Raw genomic sequence first — 15,251 nt, 5'->3', positions numbered from 1 at the left:
GTCAGGTCCTGTACAGTGTGGAGGGTCAGGTCCTGTACAGTGTGGAGGGTCAGGTCCCATACAGTGTGGAGGGTCAGGTCCTGTACAGTGTGGAGGGTCAGGTCCTGAACAGTGTGGAGGGTCTGGTCATGTACAGTGTGCATTGTCAGGTCCTGTATAGTGTGGAGGGTCAGGTCCCGTACAGTGTGGAGGGTCAGGTCATGTACAGTGTGGAGGGTCAGGTCCCATACAGTGTGGAGGGTCAGGTCCCATACAGTGTGGAGGGTCAGGTCCCATACAGTGTGGAGGGTCAGGTCCTGTACAGTGTTGAGGGTCAGGTCCTGTACAGTGTGGAGGGTCAGGTCCTGTACAGTGTGAAGGGTCAGGTCATGTACAGTGTAGAGGGTCAGGTCCTGTACAGTGTGGAGGGTCAGGTCCCGTACAGTGTGGAGGGTCAGGTCCCGTACAGTGTGGAGGGTCAGGTCCCGTACAGCGTGGAGGGTCAGGTCATGTACAGTGTGAAGGGTCAGGTCCTGTACAGTGTGGAGGTTCAGGTCTTGTACAGTGTGAAGGGTCAGGTCCCGTACAATGTGGAGGGTCAGGTCATGTACAGTGTGGAGGGTCAGGTCCCATACAGTGTGGAGGGTCATGTCCCATACAGTGTGGAGGGTCAGGTCCCATACAGTGTGGAGGGTCAGGTCCCATACAGTGTGGAGGGTGAGGTCCTGTACAGTGTGGAGGGTGAGGTCCTGTACAGTGTGGAGGATCAGGTCCTGTACAGTGTGGAGGGTCAGGTCCTGTACAGTGTGGAGAGTCAGGTCCTGTACAGTGTGGAGGGTCAGGTCATGTACAGTGTGGAGGGTCAGGTCCTGTACAGTGTGGAGGGTCAGGTCCTGTACAGTGTGGAGGGTCAGGTCCTGTACAGTGTGGAGGGTCAGGGCCTGTACAGTGTGGAGGGTCAGGTCATGTACAGTGTGGAGGGTCAGGTCCTGTACAGTGTGGAGGGTCAGGTCCCGTACAGTGTGGAGGGTCAGGTCATGTACAGTGTGGAGGGTCAGGTCATGTACAGTGTGGAGGGTCAGGTCCTGTACAGTGTGGAGGGTCAGGTCATGTACAGTGTGGAGGGTCAGGTCCCATACAGTGTGGAGGGTCAGGTTCCATACAGTGAGGAGGGTCTGGTCATGTACAGTGTGCAGGGTCAGGTCCCATACAGTGTGGAGGGTCAGGTCCCATACAGTGTGGAGGGTCAGGTCCCATACAGTGTGGAGGGTCAGGTCCTGTAAAGTGTGGAGGGTCAGGTCATGTACAGTGTGGAGGGTCAGGTCCCATGCAGTGTGGAGGGTCAGGTCCTGTACAGTGTGGAGGGTCAGGTCCTGTACAGTGTGGAGGGTCAGGTCCTTTACAGTGTGGAGAGTCAGGTCTTGTACAGTGTGGAGGGTCAGGTCATGTACAGTGTGGAGGGTCAGGTCCTGTACAGTGTGGAGGGTCAGGTCATGTACAGTGTGGAGGGTCAGGTCATGTACAGTGTGGAGGGTCAGGTCCTGTACAGTGTGGAGGGTCAGGTCCTTTACAGTGTGGAGGGTCAGGTCTTGTACAGTGTGGAGGGTCAGGTCATGTACAGTGTGGAGGGTCAGGTCCTGTACAGTGTGGAGGGTCAGGTCATGTACAGTGTGGAGGGTCAGGTCATGTACAGTGTGGAGGGTCAGGTCCTGTACAGTGTGGAGGGTCAGATCATGTACAGTGTGGAGGGTCAGGTCATGTACAGTGTGGAGGGTCAGGTCCTGTACAGTGTGGAGGGTCAGATCATGTACAGTGTGGAGGGTCAGGTCATGTACAGTGTGGAGGGTCAGGTCATGTACAGTGTGGAGGGTCAGGTCCTGTAAAGTGTGGAGGGTCAGGTCATGTACAGTGTGGAGGGTCAGGTCCTGTACAGTGTGGAGGGTCAGGTCCTGTACAGTGTGGAGGGTCAGGTCCTGTACAGTGTGGAGGGTCAGGTCCTGTAAAGTGTGGAGGGTCAGGTCATGTACAGTGTGGAGGGTCAGGTCCTGTATAGTGTGGAGGGTCAGGTCATGTACAGTGTGGAGGGTCAGGTCCTGTATAGTGTGGAGGGTCAGGTCCTGTACAGTGTGGAGGGTCAGGTCCTGTACAGTGTGGAGGGTCAGGTCCTGTACAGTGTGGAGGGTCAGGTCCTGTATAGTGTGGAGGGTCAGGTCCTGTACAGTGTGGAGGGTCAGGTCCAGTAAAGTGTGGAGGGTCAGGTCCTGTACAGTGTGGAGGGTCAGGTCCTGTACAGTGTGGAGGGTCAGGTCCTGTACAGTGTGGAGGGTCAGGTCCTGTACTGTGTGGAGGGTTAGGTCCTGTACTTTGTGGAGGGTCAGGTCCTGTACAGTGTGGAGGGTCAGGTCCTGTACAGTGTGGAGGGTCAGGTCCTGTACAGTGTGGAGGGTCAGGTCCTGTAAAGTGTGGAGGGTCAGGCCCTGTACAGTGTGGAGGGTCAGGTCCTGTACAGTGTGGAGGGTCAGGTCCTGTACAGTGTGGAGGGTTAGGTCCTGTACAGTGTGGAGGGTCAGGTCCTGTACAGTGTGGAGGGTCAGGTCCTGTACAGTGTGGAGGGTCAGGTCCTGTACAGTGTGGAGGGTCAGGTCCTGTACAGTGTGGAGGGTCAGGTCCTGTACAGTGTGGAGGGTCAGGTCCTGTACAGTGTGGAGGGTCAGGTCCTGTACAGTGTGGAGGGTCAGGTCCTGTACAGTGTGGAGGGTCAGGTCCTGTACAGTGTGGAGGGTCAGGTCCTGTACAGTGTGGAGGGTCAGGTCATGTACAGTGTGGAGGGTCAGGTCCTGTACAGTGTGGAGGGTCAGGTCATGTACAGTGTGGAGGGTCAGGTCCCATACAGTGTGGAGGGTCAGGTCCCATACAGTGTGGAGGGTCAGGTCCCGTACAGTGTGGAGGGTCAGGTCATGTACAGTGTGGAGGGTCAGGTCCTGTACAGTGTGGAGGGTCAGGTCATGTACAGTGTGGAGGGTCAGGTCATGTACAGTGTGGAGGGTCAGGTCCCGTACAGTGTGGAGGGTCAGGTCCCGTACAGTGTGGAGGGTCAGGTCCCGTACAGTGTGGAGGGTCAGGTCCTGTACAGTGTGGAGGGTCAGGTCCTGTACAGTGTGGAGGGTCAGGTCCCGTACAGTGTGGAGGGTCAGGTCCTGTATAGTGTGGAGGGTCAGGTCCTGTACAGTGTGGAGGGTCAGGTCCCGTACAGTGTGGAGGGTCAGGTCCTGTATAGTGTGGAGGGTCAGGTCCTGTACAGTGTGGAGGGTCAGGTCCCGTACAGTGTGGAGGGTCAGGTCCTGTATAGTGTGGAGGGTCAGGTCCTGTACAGTGTAACACGACTTGTGTGTTGTGGGGAAAACTTACTCGTGTGATTTTATTGTTTATTTTAATTACAAGTATTAATTATTTCATTTAATTATTTATAATTTATTTACAAATATTTTTTAATAATTTATTTATTTCGATAGCGGACTGTATGGTGCTAAAGTGGATTATTACACAGTAAAAAAATGCAAAAACATCCTTATAAAAGACATAACATATCAGGTTATGGTTAAATTATTATTAGGAATGGTCCATTGTTCTTATTTGCAGGAGTTTATTTTTGCTAATAAAGTTAGTAATCAATTTTTTGGTTTAATTGGTTCAGGGGATCGAATGTACTCAGTCATTAAAGTCAAAGATGGTTCTGAGACTACAGTGGGTTCAGTGACATTGGTCGCAGTGACTTGTAATTGTTAATGCTACTGTTCACTGATTTGCCACTGTGGCCTCATGGACTCATCTTCAACTTTAAATGATGATATAAAAATCAACTTCTGTAGATGTAGTCAGCTGTATTTTCCTAGTATATTTTACTGGAGTTATATATTCAACTGACAAATTTAAACTTCTATTTGAATTGTTTATCTGCAGGGTCTCCTCAGGCTTAATACTGGGACTGAGTAAATTGCCTCCTGAGAATTTAACAGGTTTATTCCCTCATATTTAGTTTGGCTAATGATGAATTTGTTATAGTAGTCCGCACCTACAAGAATTCCTACGTCGGTGAGGGGATCAGACGTAATTTTACCTGACAATTTTATTCCTCTTTATCTCAGTAATTTTTTGGTAGCTCCCAAACCTTGTACATGTAGGTCGGTTGGAATTGTGTCCATACAATGGCTTATACTTGACAGACGTAGCCGCCTAAATGGTACTGATGGTTGTACCACCTGGTAGACTTGTGGTCCTGTATCAGCATAGAACCCTGATATATTCACTGTCACCTAAGTTACAGGATTTAATTGTAGATCATCTGCCACCTTTTTAGTGTCAAATGTTCTCTGGGACCCCTGGTCAACCCTCGGGTATGGACCCCTGGTCAACCCACGGGTATGGACCCCTGGTCAACCCACGGGTATGGACCCCTGGTCAACCCACGGGTATGGACCCCTGGTCAACCCACGGGTATGGACCCCTGGTCAACCCACGGGTATGGACCCCTGGCCCTCTTATTTTGGATGGTAAGTTGGGCAGTAGGTAACGTCGCATTATTTGTTGACTTTGTCGATAGGACACAGATATTCTGTCGCTCCTTGCAGTACTGAACTGTGGTGGGAATGTTATCTTCTACCCTGGGGGGTTTGGAGACTGTAATCTGGAGTCCCCGCACAATGCTGCGTGGTGCTGACCCTAGTTACACCTATTACAGGGGGTATGACTGGATCTCACAGTCGATGGGGTTGTGTTTCATGAGGAACCTCATGCAATTTTGCAACTCCCTGAGTCGCTCGACATGCGCATCACAATCATGATAATTGGTGCAGTTGTATATTGAATGGTCTTCTTGACAGAACAAACATGTTCCATAGCCTACAGCACCTTTTGAAGTGACCGCCTTGGGTGGTAGAGTAACTGTAGACTTGGAGCGTCCCACTGTATAAGTGCCCACACTGCCTTGTTTCCACTTTAGTGTGGAAACAGATTGTTTAGATTAAGTTGGACTACTTGTTGTATGCCTTGTTTTATTATTAGTTCCTGGGTCCTCAGCGAACCTCGTCGGTTTAGACTTGTCCGTTGATGAACTCGTTGTTGGTATTGTCTTGTGGGTTCTCATGCGGTTCACCGTCATCCTCAAGCCATCATATATTTCATCCAGGGCATTGATGTCTTTCCAATAATTGGAATAGATGGAGGCTAAAATTTATTTGGGGAATTTTTTCTGAACCTCTAATTTTAACACCTATTCTGCTCAAGGCACATCTGCCTAGGCAGCAAGAGCTTTGACTAGAGTCTCCACTTGGAGTCTAAATTCTTGAAGAGCGTCAGGTGTTGTTTCTGGTGTAGGTATTACTCTCAGTTTACAGCAGAGCTTAGCAATAGCAATCTCTTTGTTACTATAGTTGACTTCTAACAACTGTATGGAAGTATCGTAGTCGCCATACCCTTGGAATCAGATGATCAATAACTGGATTTGCTTCTCCCTTAAGGGTACTTCCCAAATAAAGAAATTTCTTTGTTTTATTAATGGAAACTTAAGAGTTACTAATGAATCGAACGTGTGCCAGTAACATTCAAAGTTTTCGTCATCTCCTCATGTCATGTTTCCTCATGTCATGAAATTGAGGTAAATCAATGGCAGGAAGATGAACTTCATTGAATGATTCAGATGTATTTTATTACCTCCATTTGTTGTTAGAACAATTTGAGAGACAGAGTTTATATATTATTGTTCTAGGAACTGTATTTATTTATCGAGGCGCTCTTGGATATCCTCCTCATATTGTACAGTTTCGGCACGGAAGGTGTCTAGCTTGTCTGGTTGACCACTTTGTTCAAGGAGGATTTGAAGGTAAATTTTTGCAGCCTCTGCAGCCCTTTGTAATTTTTGCTTAGCCACCTCTGTGTGGCTTTCAAATACTTTGGGGGGGGTCACATTTGACTGGATTAATTGATCACATTTGTTCACTTATCCAGTGACATGTCCATTGTGGCCATGTATGATCTGAGGTACAACATACTATTACTAGCCTGTTGTCTGTTGTACTGGCTGCTGAATTTGGTTTTATTAGCCCTATAATTTCGTAGGGAAGTAACTGGGGTATTGGCTCATAAATTTGGGGCAAATATTTATTAATAATAGCCTAGGGTAAAATTTTCAGTGACTAAGCATAAGTGTTCGCGCACCTGGCATAACTGACACGCTAACCCTTACACCACCACCCCACACCCTTCAAAAGGGAAGGAAACTTCGGAGATTTTTTCTTCTCCGAAGTTTCCTTCCCTTTTGAAGGGTATATAGACACGCCTTAATTGACTGAGCTACGACATGGTTAAAAGAAATGCAACCGGGAGTTCAACTTGACCTCACACGGATCCTGCAGTCTCTCCGAGACACAAACCAGGTTTTTATACAATTCCCCCATGCACCCGAGCTCTGCCAATAAGCTATTCTACCACTTCAATTTGAGGTCAAGTTGAACTCCCGGTTGCAATTCTTTTAACCATGTCGTAGCTCAGTCGATTAAGGGGCGTCTGGGATCCTCTCGGGCGTAGGTTCGAACCCTCATCACGGCCCTTGTGGATTTGTTCATTTGATGCATCACGCTATTCTGACCTTTGTGTGTATATCTATGTATATTCATGTATATCTATTGGTGAATATATTAGTGGGTATAAATAGGAGCTGCCTCGCATGGGCCAATAGGCCTTCTGAAGTTGTTTTGCGGCTCTTATTTGTAGCCACCTAATTCCCATTAATTTGTCATTGTACCTCACTTCACTTCACCTCTCTCTCCTGCCTCTATTTATGTCCAATACTTGACTTGTAAATCGAAATCATTCCTTCTGAAGATGTATTAATATGCGAAAGTACTTAAGGAAATTCCTGTTTCAGTTCTTTCTCCGTGGTCTAACACTGTCACATTTTTCATCACGTGTTAATTTTCGTGATTTACGCACATATCTATGTATATCCATATATATATGTATATCCATGTATATCTATGTATATCCATGTGCATCATTATCTTAATTTAAGATACGTTTTAACTTTACCTCATCGATTGATTAATGACATATTTTCAGTAGAAAAACTTTCACAGTCATGTAATGCTTAATTCCAACCTCTTGGGCTCGACGGTACAGCGACGGTCTTGCTTCATGCAGGTCGGCGTTCAATCTCCGACCGTCCAAGTGGTTGGGCAGTATTCCGGCCCTCCCGTCCCATCCCAAAACCTTATCCTGACCCCTTACAATTGTTACATAATAGTAATGACGTGGCGAAATTCCCTGATAATTCCCATACCTCAGATATTTGTGTTTGTGGTTGAAGATGGTGCACACAGAGGCCAGATTCACGAAACAGTTACGCAAGTACTTACGATCGTGTGCATCTTTTCTCAGTCTTTGACGGCTTTGGTTACATTTATTAAACAGTTTACAAGCATGAAACTTCCTAATCAACTGTTGTTATTGTTATAAACAGCCTCCTAGTGCCTCGTAGCTCATTAACTGTTTAATAATTGTAAACAAAGTCGCCAAAGATTGTAAAAAGATGTACAGGTTCGTAAGCGCTTGCAAAACTGCTTGCTTCGTGAATCTGGCTCCAGGCCAGGCTTGCCGGCGGCGAGTGTGGCAGACATAAAAGTTGTGGGCCTCCTCGCAGGGCGCGTCGGTCCTGCGCATGCTGGAGAACTTCATGGGTCCTGAACACTTCCGTGCTGGCGTGAGCAACTTCCTCCGACGCTACCAGTACGACAACGCTGTCACTCGGGACCTGTGGGCGGAGCTGGAGGCCGTGCTGGAGGAGCACCTCAACATTACCACCATCATGGACACCTGGACACGCCAGATGGGCTTCCCTGTCCTCTCCGTCACCTCCTCCCCCGACCACCCCAACCTGGTAGGTTATGTCTAGTGTGTTACTGGTATGTCTAGTGTGTTACTGGTATGTCTAGTGTGTTACTGGTATGTCTAGTGTGTTACTGGTATGTCTAGTGTGTTACTGGTATGTCTAGTGTGTTACCAGTATGTCTAGTGTGTTACCGGTATGTCTAGTGTGTTACTGGTATGTCTCGTGTGTTACTGGTATGTCTAGTGTGTTACTGGTATGTCTAGTGTGTTACTGGTATGTCTAGTGTGTTACCAGTATGTCTAGTGTGTTACTGGTATGTCTAGTGTGTTACCGGTATGTCTAGTGTGTTACCAGTATGTCTAGTGTGTTACTGGTATGTCTAGTGTGTTACTGGTATGTCTAGTGTGTTGCTGGTATGTCTAGTGTGTTACCAGTATGTCTAGTGTGTTACTGGTATGTCTAGTGTGTTACCGGTATGTCTAGTGTGTTACTGGTATGTCTAGTGTGTTACCAGTATGTCTAGTGTGTTACTGGTATGTCTAGTGTGTTACTGGTATGTCTAGTGTGTTACTGGTATGTCTAGTGTGTTACTGGTATGTCTAGTGTGTTATTGGTATGTCTAGTGTGTTACCAGTATGTCTAGTGTGTTACTTGTATGTCTAGTGTGTTACCGGTATGTCTAGTGTGTTACCAGTATGTCTAGTGTGTTACTGGTATGTCTAGTGTGTTACCGGTATGTCTAGTGTGTTACCAGTATGTCTAGTGTGTTACTGGTATGTCTAGTGTGTTACTGGTATGTCTAGTGTGTTACCGGTATGTTTAGTGTGTTACCGGTATGTCTAGTGTGTTACCAGTATGTCTAGTGTGTTACCAGTATGTCTAGTGTGTTACTGGAAAGTCTAGTGTGTTACTGGTATGTCTAGTGTGTTACTGGTATGTCTAGTGTGTTACTGGTATGTCTAGTGTGTTACCAGTATGTCTAGCGTGTTCCCAGTATGTCTAGTGTGTTACCGGTATGTCTAGTGTGTTCCCAGTATGTCTAGTGTGTTACTGGTATGTCTAGTGTGTTCCCAGTATGTCTAGTGTGTTACCAGTATGTCTAGTGTGTTACCAGTATGTCTAGTGTGTTACTGGTATGTCTAGTATGTTACTGGTATGTTTAGTGTGTTACTGGTATGTCTAGTGTGTTACTGGTATGTCTAGTGTGTTCCCAGTATGTCTAGTGTGTTACTGGTATGTCTAGTGTGTTCCCAGTATGTCTAGTGTGTTACTGGTATGTCTAGTGTGTTACCAGTATGTCTAGTGTGTTACCGGTATGTCTAGTGTGTTACTGGTATGTCTAGTGTGTTACTGGTATGTCTAGTGTGTTACTGGTATGTCTAGTGTGTTACTGGTATGTCTAGTGTGTTACTGGTATGTCTAGTGTGTTACCAGTATGTCTAGTGTGTTACCAGTATGTCTAGTGTGTTACCAGTATATCTAGTGTGTTACTGGTATGTCTAGTGTGTTACTGGTATGTCTAGTGTGTTACCGGTATGTCTAGTGTGTTACTGGTATGTCTAGTGTGTTACCGGTATGTCTAGTGTGTTACCAGTATGTCTAGTGTGTTACTGGTATGTCTAGTGTGTTACTGGTATGTCTAGTGTGTTACCGGTATGTCTAGTGTGTTACTGGTATGTCTAGTGTGTTACTGGTATGTCTAGTGTGTTACCAGTATGTCTAGTGTGTTATTGGTATGTCTAGTGTGTTATTGGTATGTCTAGTGTGTTACCAGTATGTCTAGTGTGTTACTGTTATGTCTAGTGTGTTACCAGTATGTCTAGTGTGTTACCGGTATGTCTAGTGTGTTACTGGTATGTCTAGTGTGTTACTGGTATGTCTAGTGTGTTACTGGTATGTCTAGTGTGTTACTGGTATGTCTAGTGTGTTACCAGTATGTCTAGTGTGTTACCAGTATGTCTAGTGTGTTACCAGTATGTCTAGTGTGTTACTGGTATGTCTAGTGTGTTACTGGTATGTCTAGTGTGTTACTGGTATGTCTAGTGTGTTACTGGTATGTCTAGTGTGGCACTAGTATGTCTAGTGTGTTACTGGTATGTCTAGTGTGTTACTGGTATGTCTAGTGTGTTCCCAGTATGTCTAGTGTGTTACCGGTATGTCTAGTGTGTTACCAGTATGTCTAGTGTGTTACTGGTATGTCTAGTGTGTTACTGGTATGTCTAGTGTGTTACCGGTATGTCTAGTGTGTTACTGGTATGTCTAGTGTGTTACTGGTATGTCTAGTGTGTTACTGGTATGTCTAGTGTGTTCCCAGTATGTCTAGTGTGTTACCGGTATGTCTAGTGTGTTACCAGTATGTCTAGTGTGTTACTGGTATGTCTAGTGTGTTCCCAGTATGTCTAGTGTGTTACCAGTATGTCTAGTGTGTTCCCAGTATGTCTAGTGTGTTACCGGTATGTCTAGTGTGTTACCAGTATGTCTAGTGTGTTACTGGTTGTGTCTAGTGTGTTACCAGTATGTCTAGTGTGTTACTGGTATTTCTAGTGTGTTACTAGTATGTCTAGTGTGTTACTGGTATGTCTAGTGTGTTACTGGTATGTCTAGTGTGTTACTGGTATGTCTAGTGTGTTACTGGTATGTCTAGTGTGTTACTGGTATGTCTAGTGTGTTACTGGTATGTCTAGTGTGTTACCGGTATGTCTAGTGTGTTACCGGTATGTCTAGTGTGTTACCGGTATGTCTAGTGTGTTACCAGTATGTCTAGTGTGTTACTGGTTGTGTCTAGTGTGTTACCAGTATGTCTAGTGTGTTACTGGTATGTCTAGTGTGTTACTAGTATGTCTAGTGTGTTACTGGTATGTCTAGTGTGTTACTGGTATGTCTAGTGTGTTACTGGTATGTCTAGTGTGTTACTGGTATGTCTAGTGTGTTACTGGTATGTCTAGTGTGTTACCGGTATGTCTAGTGTGTTACTGGTATGTCTAGTGTGTTACCGGTATGTCTAGTGTGTTACAGGTAAGTTATTTATAGATCAATAAACCTGGTTCCATAAATCAACAGTCATTAATTGATTGTGCATTTAATGGCTGCACACTTCTCACTGTTCACACTGTGTTCACTGTTCACACTGTGCTCAGTGTTCACACTGTGTTCACTGTTCACACTCTGTTCACTGTTCACACTGTGTTCACTGTTCACACTCTGTTCACTGTTCACACTGTGTTCACTGCTCACACTGTGTTCACAGAATACCAAATCCTTATCACAGGATAAGGGTTTGGGATGGGACGGGGGAAGGGATGGAAGAATGGTGCCCAACCTCTTGGACGGTCGGGGATTGAACGTTGACCTGCATGAAGCGAGACCGCTTAGACCAAGTGTGTAGGTGTATAGCCGGGAACGCCCACCCTATTGTATAGATGGAAACTTCCAAAGTATACAGGCGATGAGTCACAATAACGTGGCTGAAGTATGTTGACCAGACCACACACTAGAAATTGAAGGGACGACGACGTTCAGGTCCGTCCTGGACCATTCTCAAGTCGATTGTCACAAACGACTTGAGAATGGTCCAGGACGGACCGAAACGTCGTCGTCCCTTCAATTTCTAGTGTGTGGTCTGGTCAACTTCCAAAGTATATTAAAGATTTAATCAACCTCTCAGTTTATTATATAGACGACACTGAGTATACTGTATTAATAGACCCTGGAAGGATAGTCTCAGTATATAGTATGGACAGGAATATTCAGTATATTTTATGTACAGGCATTCCCAGTGTTTTGTATGGTCGGGCACTCGCAGTATACTATATAGACGGGCACTCGCAGTATACTATATAGACGGGCACTCGCAGTATACTATATAGACGGGCACTCGCAGTATACTATATAGACGGGCACTCGCAGTATACTATATAGACGGGCACTCGCAGTATACTATATAGACGGGCACTCGCAGTATACTATATAGACGGGCACTCGCAGTATACTATATAGACGGGCACTCGCAGTATACTATATAGACGGGTACTCGCAGTATACTCTATAGACGGGCACTCGCAGTATACTATATAGACGGGCACTCGCAGTATACTATATAGACGGGTACTCGCAGTATACTCTATAGACGGGCACTCGCAGTATACTATATAGACGGGCACTCGCAGTATACTATATAGACGGGTACTCGCAGTATACTATATAGACGGGCACTCGCAGTATACTATATAGACGGGCACTCGCAGTATACTATATAGACGGGCACTCGCAGTATACTATATAGACGGGTACTCGCAGTATACTCTATAGACGGGCACTCGCAGTATACTATATAGACGGGCACTCGCAGTATACTATATAGACGGGTACTCGCAGTATACTCTATAGACGGGCACTCGCAGTATACTATATAGACGGGCACTCGCAGTATACTATATAGACGGGTACTCGCAGTATACTCTATAGACGGGCACTCGCAGTATACTATATAGACGGGCACTCGCAGTATACTATATAGACGGGCACTTCGAACAACCCGTCTAATTATATTGCTTTTCTCTCTCGTGCAAAAGCTGGAGGTGAGACAGATGAGGTTCCTGAGCGACCCAGAGACAAAAAGCAAGGACGACTCCCCGTATGGGTACCGGTGGGACATCCCTGTCACCTACATCACCGACGTGTCCCCCCGTCAACAAGAGTGGTTCTACAGGGACATGGATAAACGTGAGACATTCAGTACTGTTCTTGTGAGATTTTTCGTTATTATTATTCTAGTATTACATCTGTCAACTTTAAACTGAAAGTCTAGATGGTCCTCCTGAGGAAGGACCTCCTTAGCTAATACGCTAAGTGTAGTAAGCAACTCATTCCCCTCTCTAGAGACCATAGAGAAAAAGACTAGGCGCGAACAAACGCAGAGACCTCAACAGTTTGAGATCCTTTTCACTGAGCTGTTGACCTTCGCTTATCGCTGGAGCGAATCTAACGAGTAGGTCCCGGGTTCTCATAACATATTATTTTGTTGTGTGGTGCTATGAATTCAGCTCTAAACTCATGAAGCAGTCTCATATGAATTGCAATAATAATTTCAGGCAACATGGCAGAACAAATGTAAATTAGTAATATGAGTGGAGTGAGATTACTCGAAATCCTTCCTGTGACACCTTTACTGACAGCTCGACACCAGCCACGAGTGCTGCACAAATGAACTAACTTGAACATACTGAGTGATCACAGAGGAATCAACCAAGCAAAACATAGTAATCTATAATCACTATGCAACAACTTTTTACTTTACACTCTTTACGTTACTTTACACTCTTTGCAGCTTTTCCCTGCAGTAGCAGTTGCAATGCTTTCAAGACAGCAGCCTATCAATGACATGACAATGACTAATGGGGTTACTGGCAACGCCAGCAACCCTCCTTAATTAAATTCTTACGTTAACACTTCGTCTATCAGACGATCAACAATCAATGACTAATTGATTACGTTAATATTAATAGAGCACTTAAGTTAACTTAATCTTGACTCCCACTGACAAATTAAACTGTAAACTGTCACTCATAACTCGGAATTAGACAAACAATTTACCCGTCAAGCGTTCGGCGAATAATCCCCATTAATCCCTGTACTATGGACAGCTGATTAATCCCAGCGGGAGTTACGTTATCGGTTACTATCATCCATTCGATAATTTACTACAATTTCTATGTCCAAAGTGCTAAGAGGACGGCAATCACCCTTGACTATCCTCAAGCAATTAATTACTATCTCGAAGATCAATAATTAATTATACACAAATACGTCACCTCTCACACTGGCTCAGCAATTATGACATCAGCGAAATGAATTCCCTCTGGAGTCTTCCATACCCCAATGAACTCAGGTGACTAGTGCAATCCCACGGGCCGATAACTAATCACCACGTCTACATTACTTAACAATGACTTTACTCTCCCAAGAGTCAATCAAATTACCTGTCCAACTGACAGATATTAATAACTGACGTTACGTTAATGCAACAATGGAGCTTTCATGTGAGTCGATCAACCCTGATCGGAGTTAATTACCTTGACTTCCGTGAACCCGTATCACCTGTCCAATTGACAGATAATTTGCAACAGACAGTACTTAAGGGGCCAAGTCCCCGGATTTAAAAAATTGTTGTAGGGTATTCATAATTTATTATCCTGATACATGTGAAAGGTGCTGCACCTAGGCCAAGTTTCAGCATCTCAGCCTAAATAGAGACGGAGAAAAAACAAAAACAAAAAAAAGACGAATTTTTCAACCATGTTCAAAAAATTTCACAGCCCACAATTGTGAACCAAAATCATTTATACGACACTCAGCTATGACCTTACTATATAATAAAGATTTGCATGTCACATTATTATCCCAGATGTATTTAGTGCAATAATACAGATTTTATAAAAGTTTCCCAAAAACGTATGCAACAAAATGAGGTGTATCATTATTTATAAAATCAATAAATCTACGTAGATAAGAATAATGACATGCGTTTATAGAGGCGTATTTTCTACATATAATGTGCAAGTTTCATGTAAATAGAATAATAAATAAAGGCTGTGAAATTTTATCTAGTTTTAAAAGTTGGAGTTGCGTAGCGCGCTCTCAAAGTTTCTCTACCTGCGGTCACTCGTGACTGGTGATTTACGCATTGCGGCCAGCTCGTATGGAGAGCTCGCATGCATCTAGCTGTCAATGCTTCTCTCTTGTTCGTTTGGTAAGTCATATTGCAGTACAAATAGCTAAAAATCCAAAAATAGCATGTTCTGAGAGATATTGTGTGAGCGCATCAGCATACATCCTCTCTCCATGAGAGACACGCAGTCACTGACTGCACCACCCTCGTGTCAGACCATATGTTGTGTTGCCATATGGTTAGTGTATATTCATTTTATGCATAACATGTTATTTTCAACGCTATTACGAAAAATAAGACATCTACAACGTAAGATACAATACCCCGCGGCGTACTCACGGCGCGAGGACCAGATTCACGAAAGTTGCAGCGGGAAATTTGACTCTAATTACGTTATTTTTCAAGATATCATTAAACGGTTTGGACCACAGTGTTGCCAGAACGTTGTAGTATTTTTCGTAATTTTTCGTAAATATTCCATTTTTCATCGGATTTTCGGGTGACTTTGCCCCTTAAATGCAAGACTTCAGCCCTCCCGAAATTCCTACAACCTGTCTGACTTTGCCTGAAGTGGCTGCTTGACTTGGCTCCCTGACCGACCAAAACAGCTGTTCCTTGGAAAATAATTAACCCAAACGTATTACACACAGAAATCACAATTGCGTGATGTACCAAATGAACAAATCCACAAGGACGTGACGAGGATTCGAGGATCCTTTTGAC

General features: G+C 44.9%; 1 protein-coding gene across 2 annotated transcripts in view; it reads left to right on the top strand.

The window, feature by feature from the left end:
- The window catches only part of LOC123761547 (glutamyl aminopeptidase), a 705,879-nt gene that overhangs the window by 630,757 nt on the left and 59,871 nt on the right, over positions 1–15,251 (top strand). For both annotated transcript variants that reach the window (XM_069330802.1, XM_069330803.1), the window contains exons 10-11: positions 7,673–7,909; positions 12,433–12,583. In XM_069330802.1, the coding sequence (XP_069186903.1) occupies positions 7,673–7,909; positions 12,433–12,583 (388 nt within the window). The remainder of the gene's footprint in view (positions 1–7,672; positions 7,910–12,432; positions 12,584–15,251) is intronic.

The sequence above is a fragment of the Procambarus clarkii genome, chromosome 24 (genome assembly GCF_040958095.1).
Source record: "Procambarus clarkii isolate CNS0578487 chromosome 24, FALCON_Pclarkii_2.0, whole genome shotgun sequence".
Lineage (NCBI taxonomy): Eukaryota > Metazoa > Arthropoda > Malacostraca > Decapoda > Cambaridae > Procambarus > Procambarus clarkii.
This window is presented reverse-complemented; position numbering and strand designations above follow the sequence as displayed.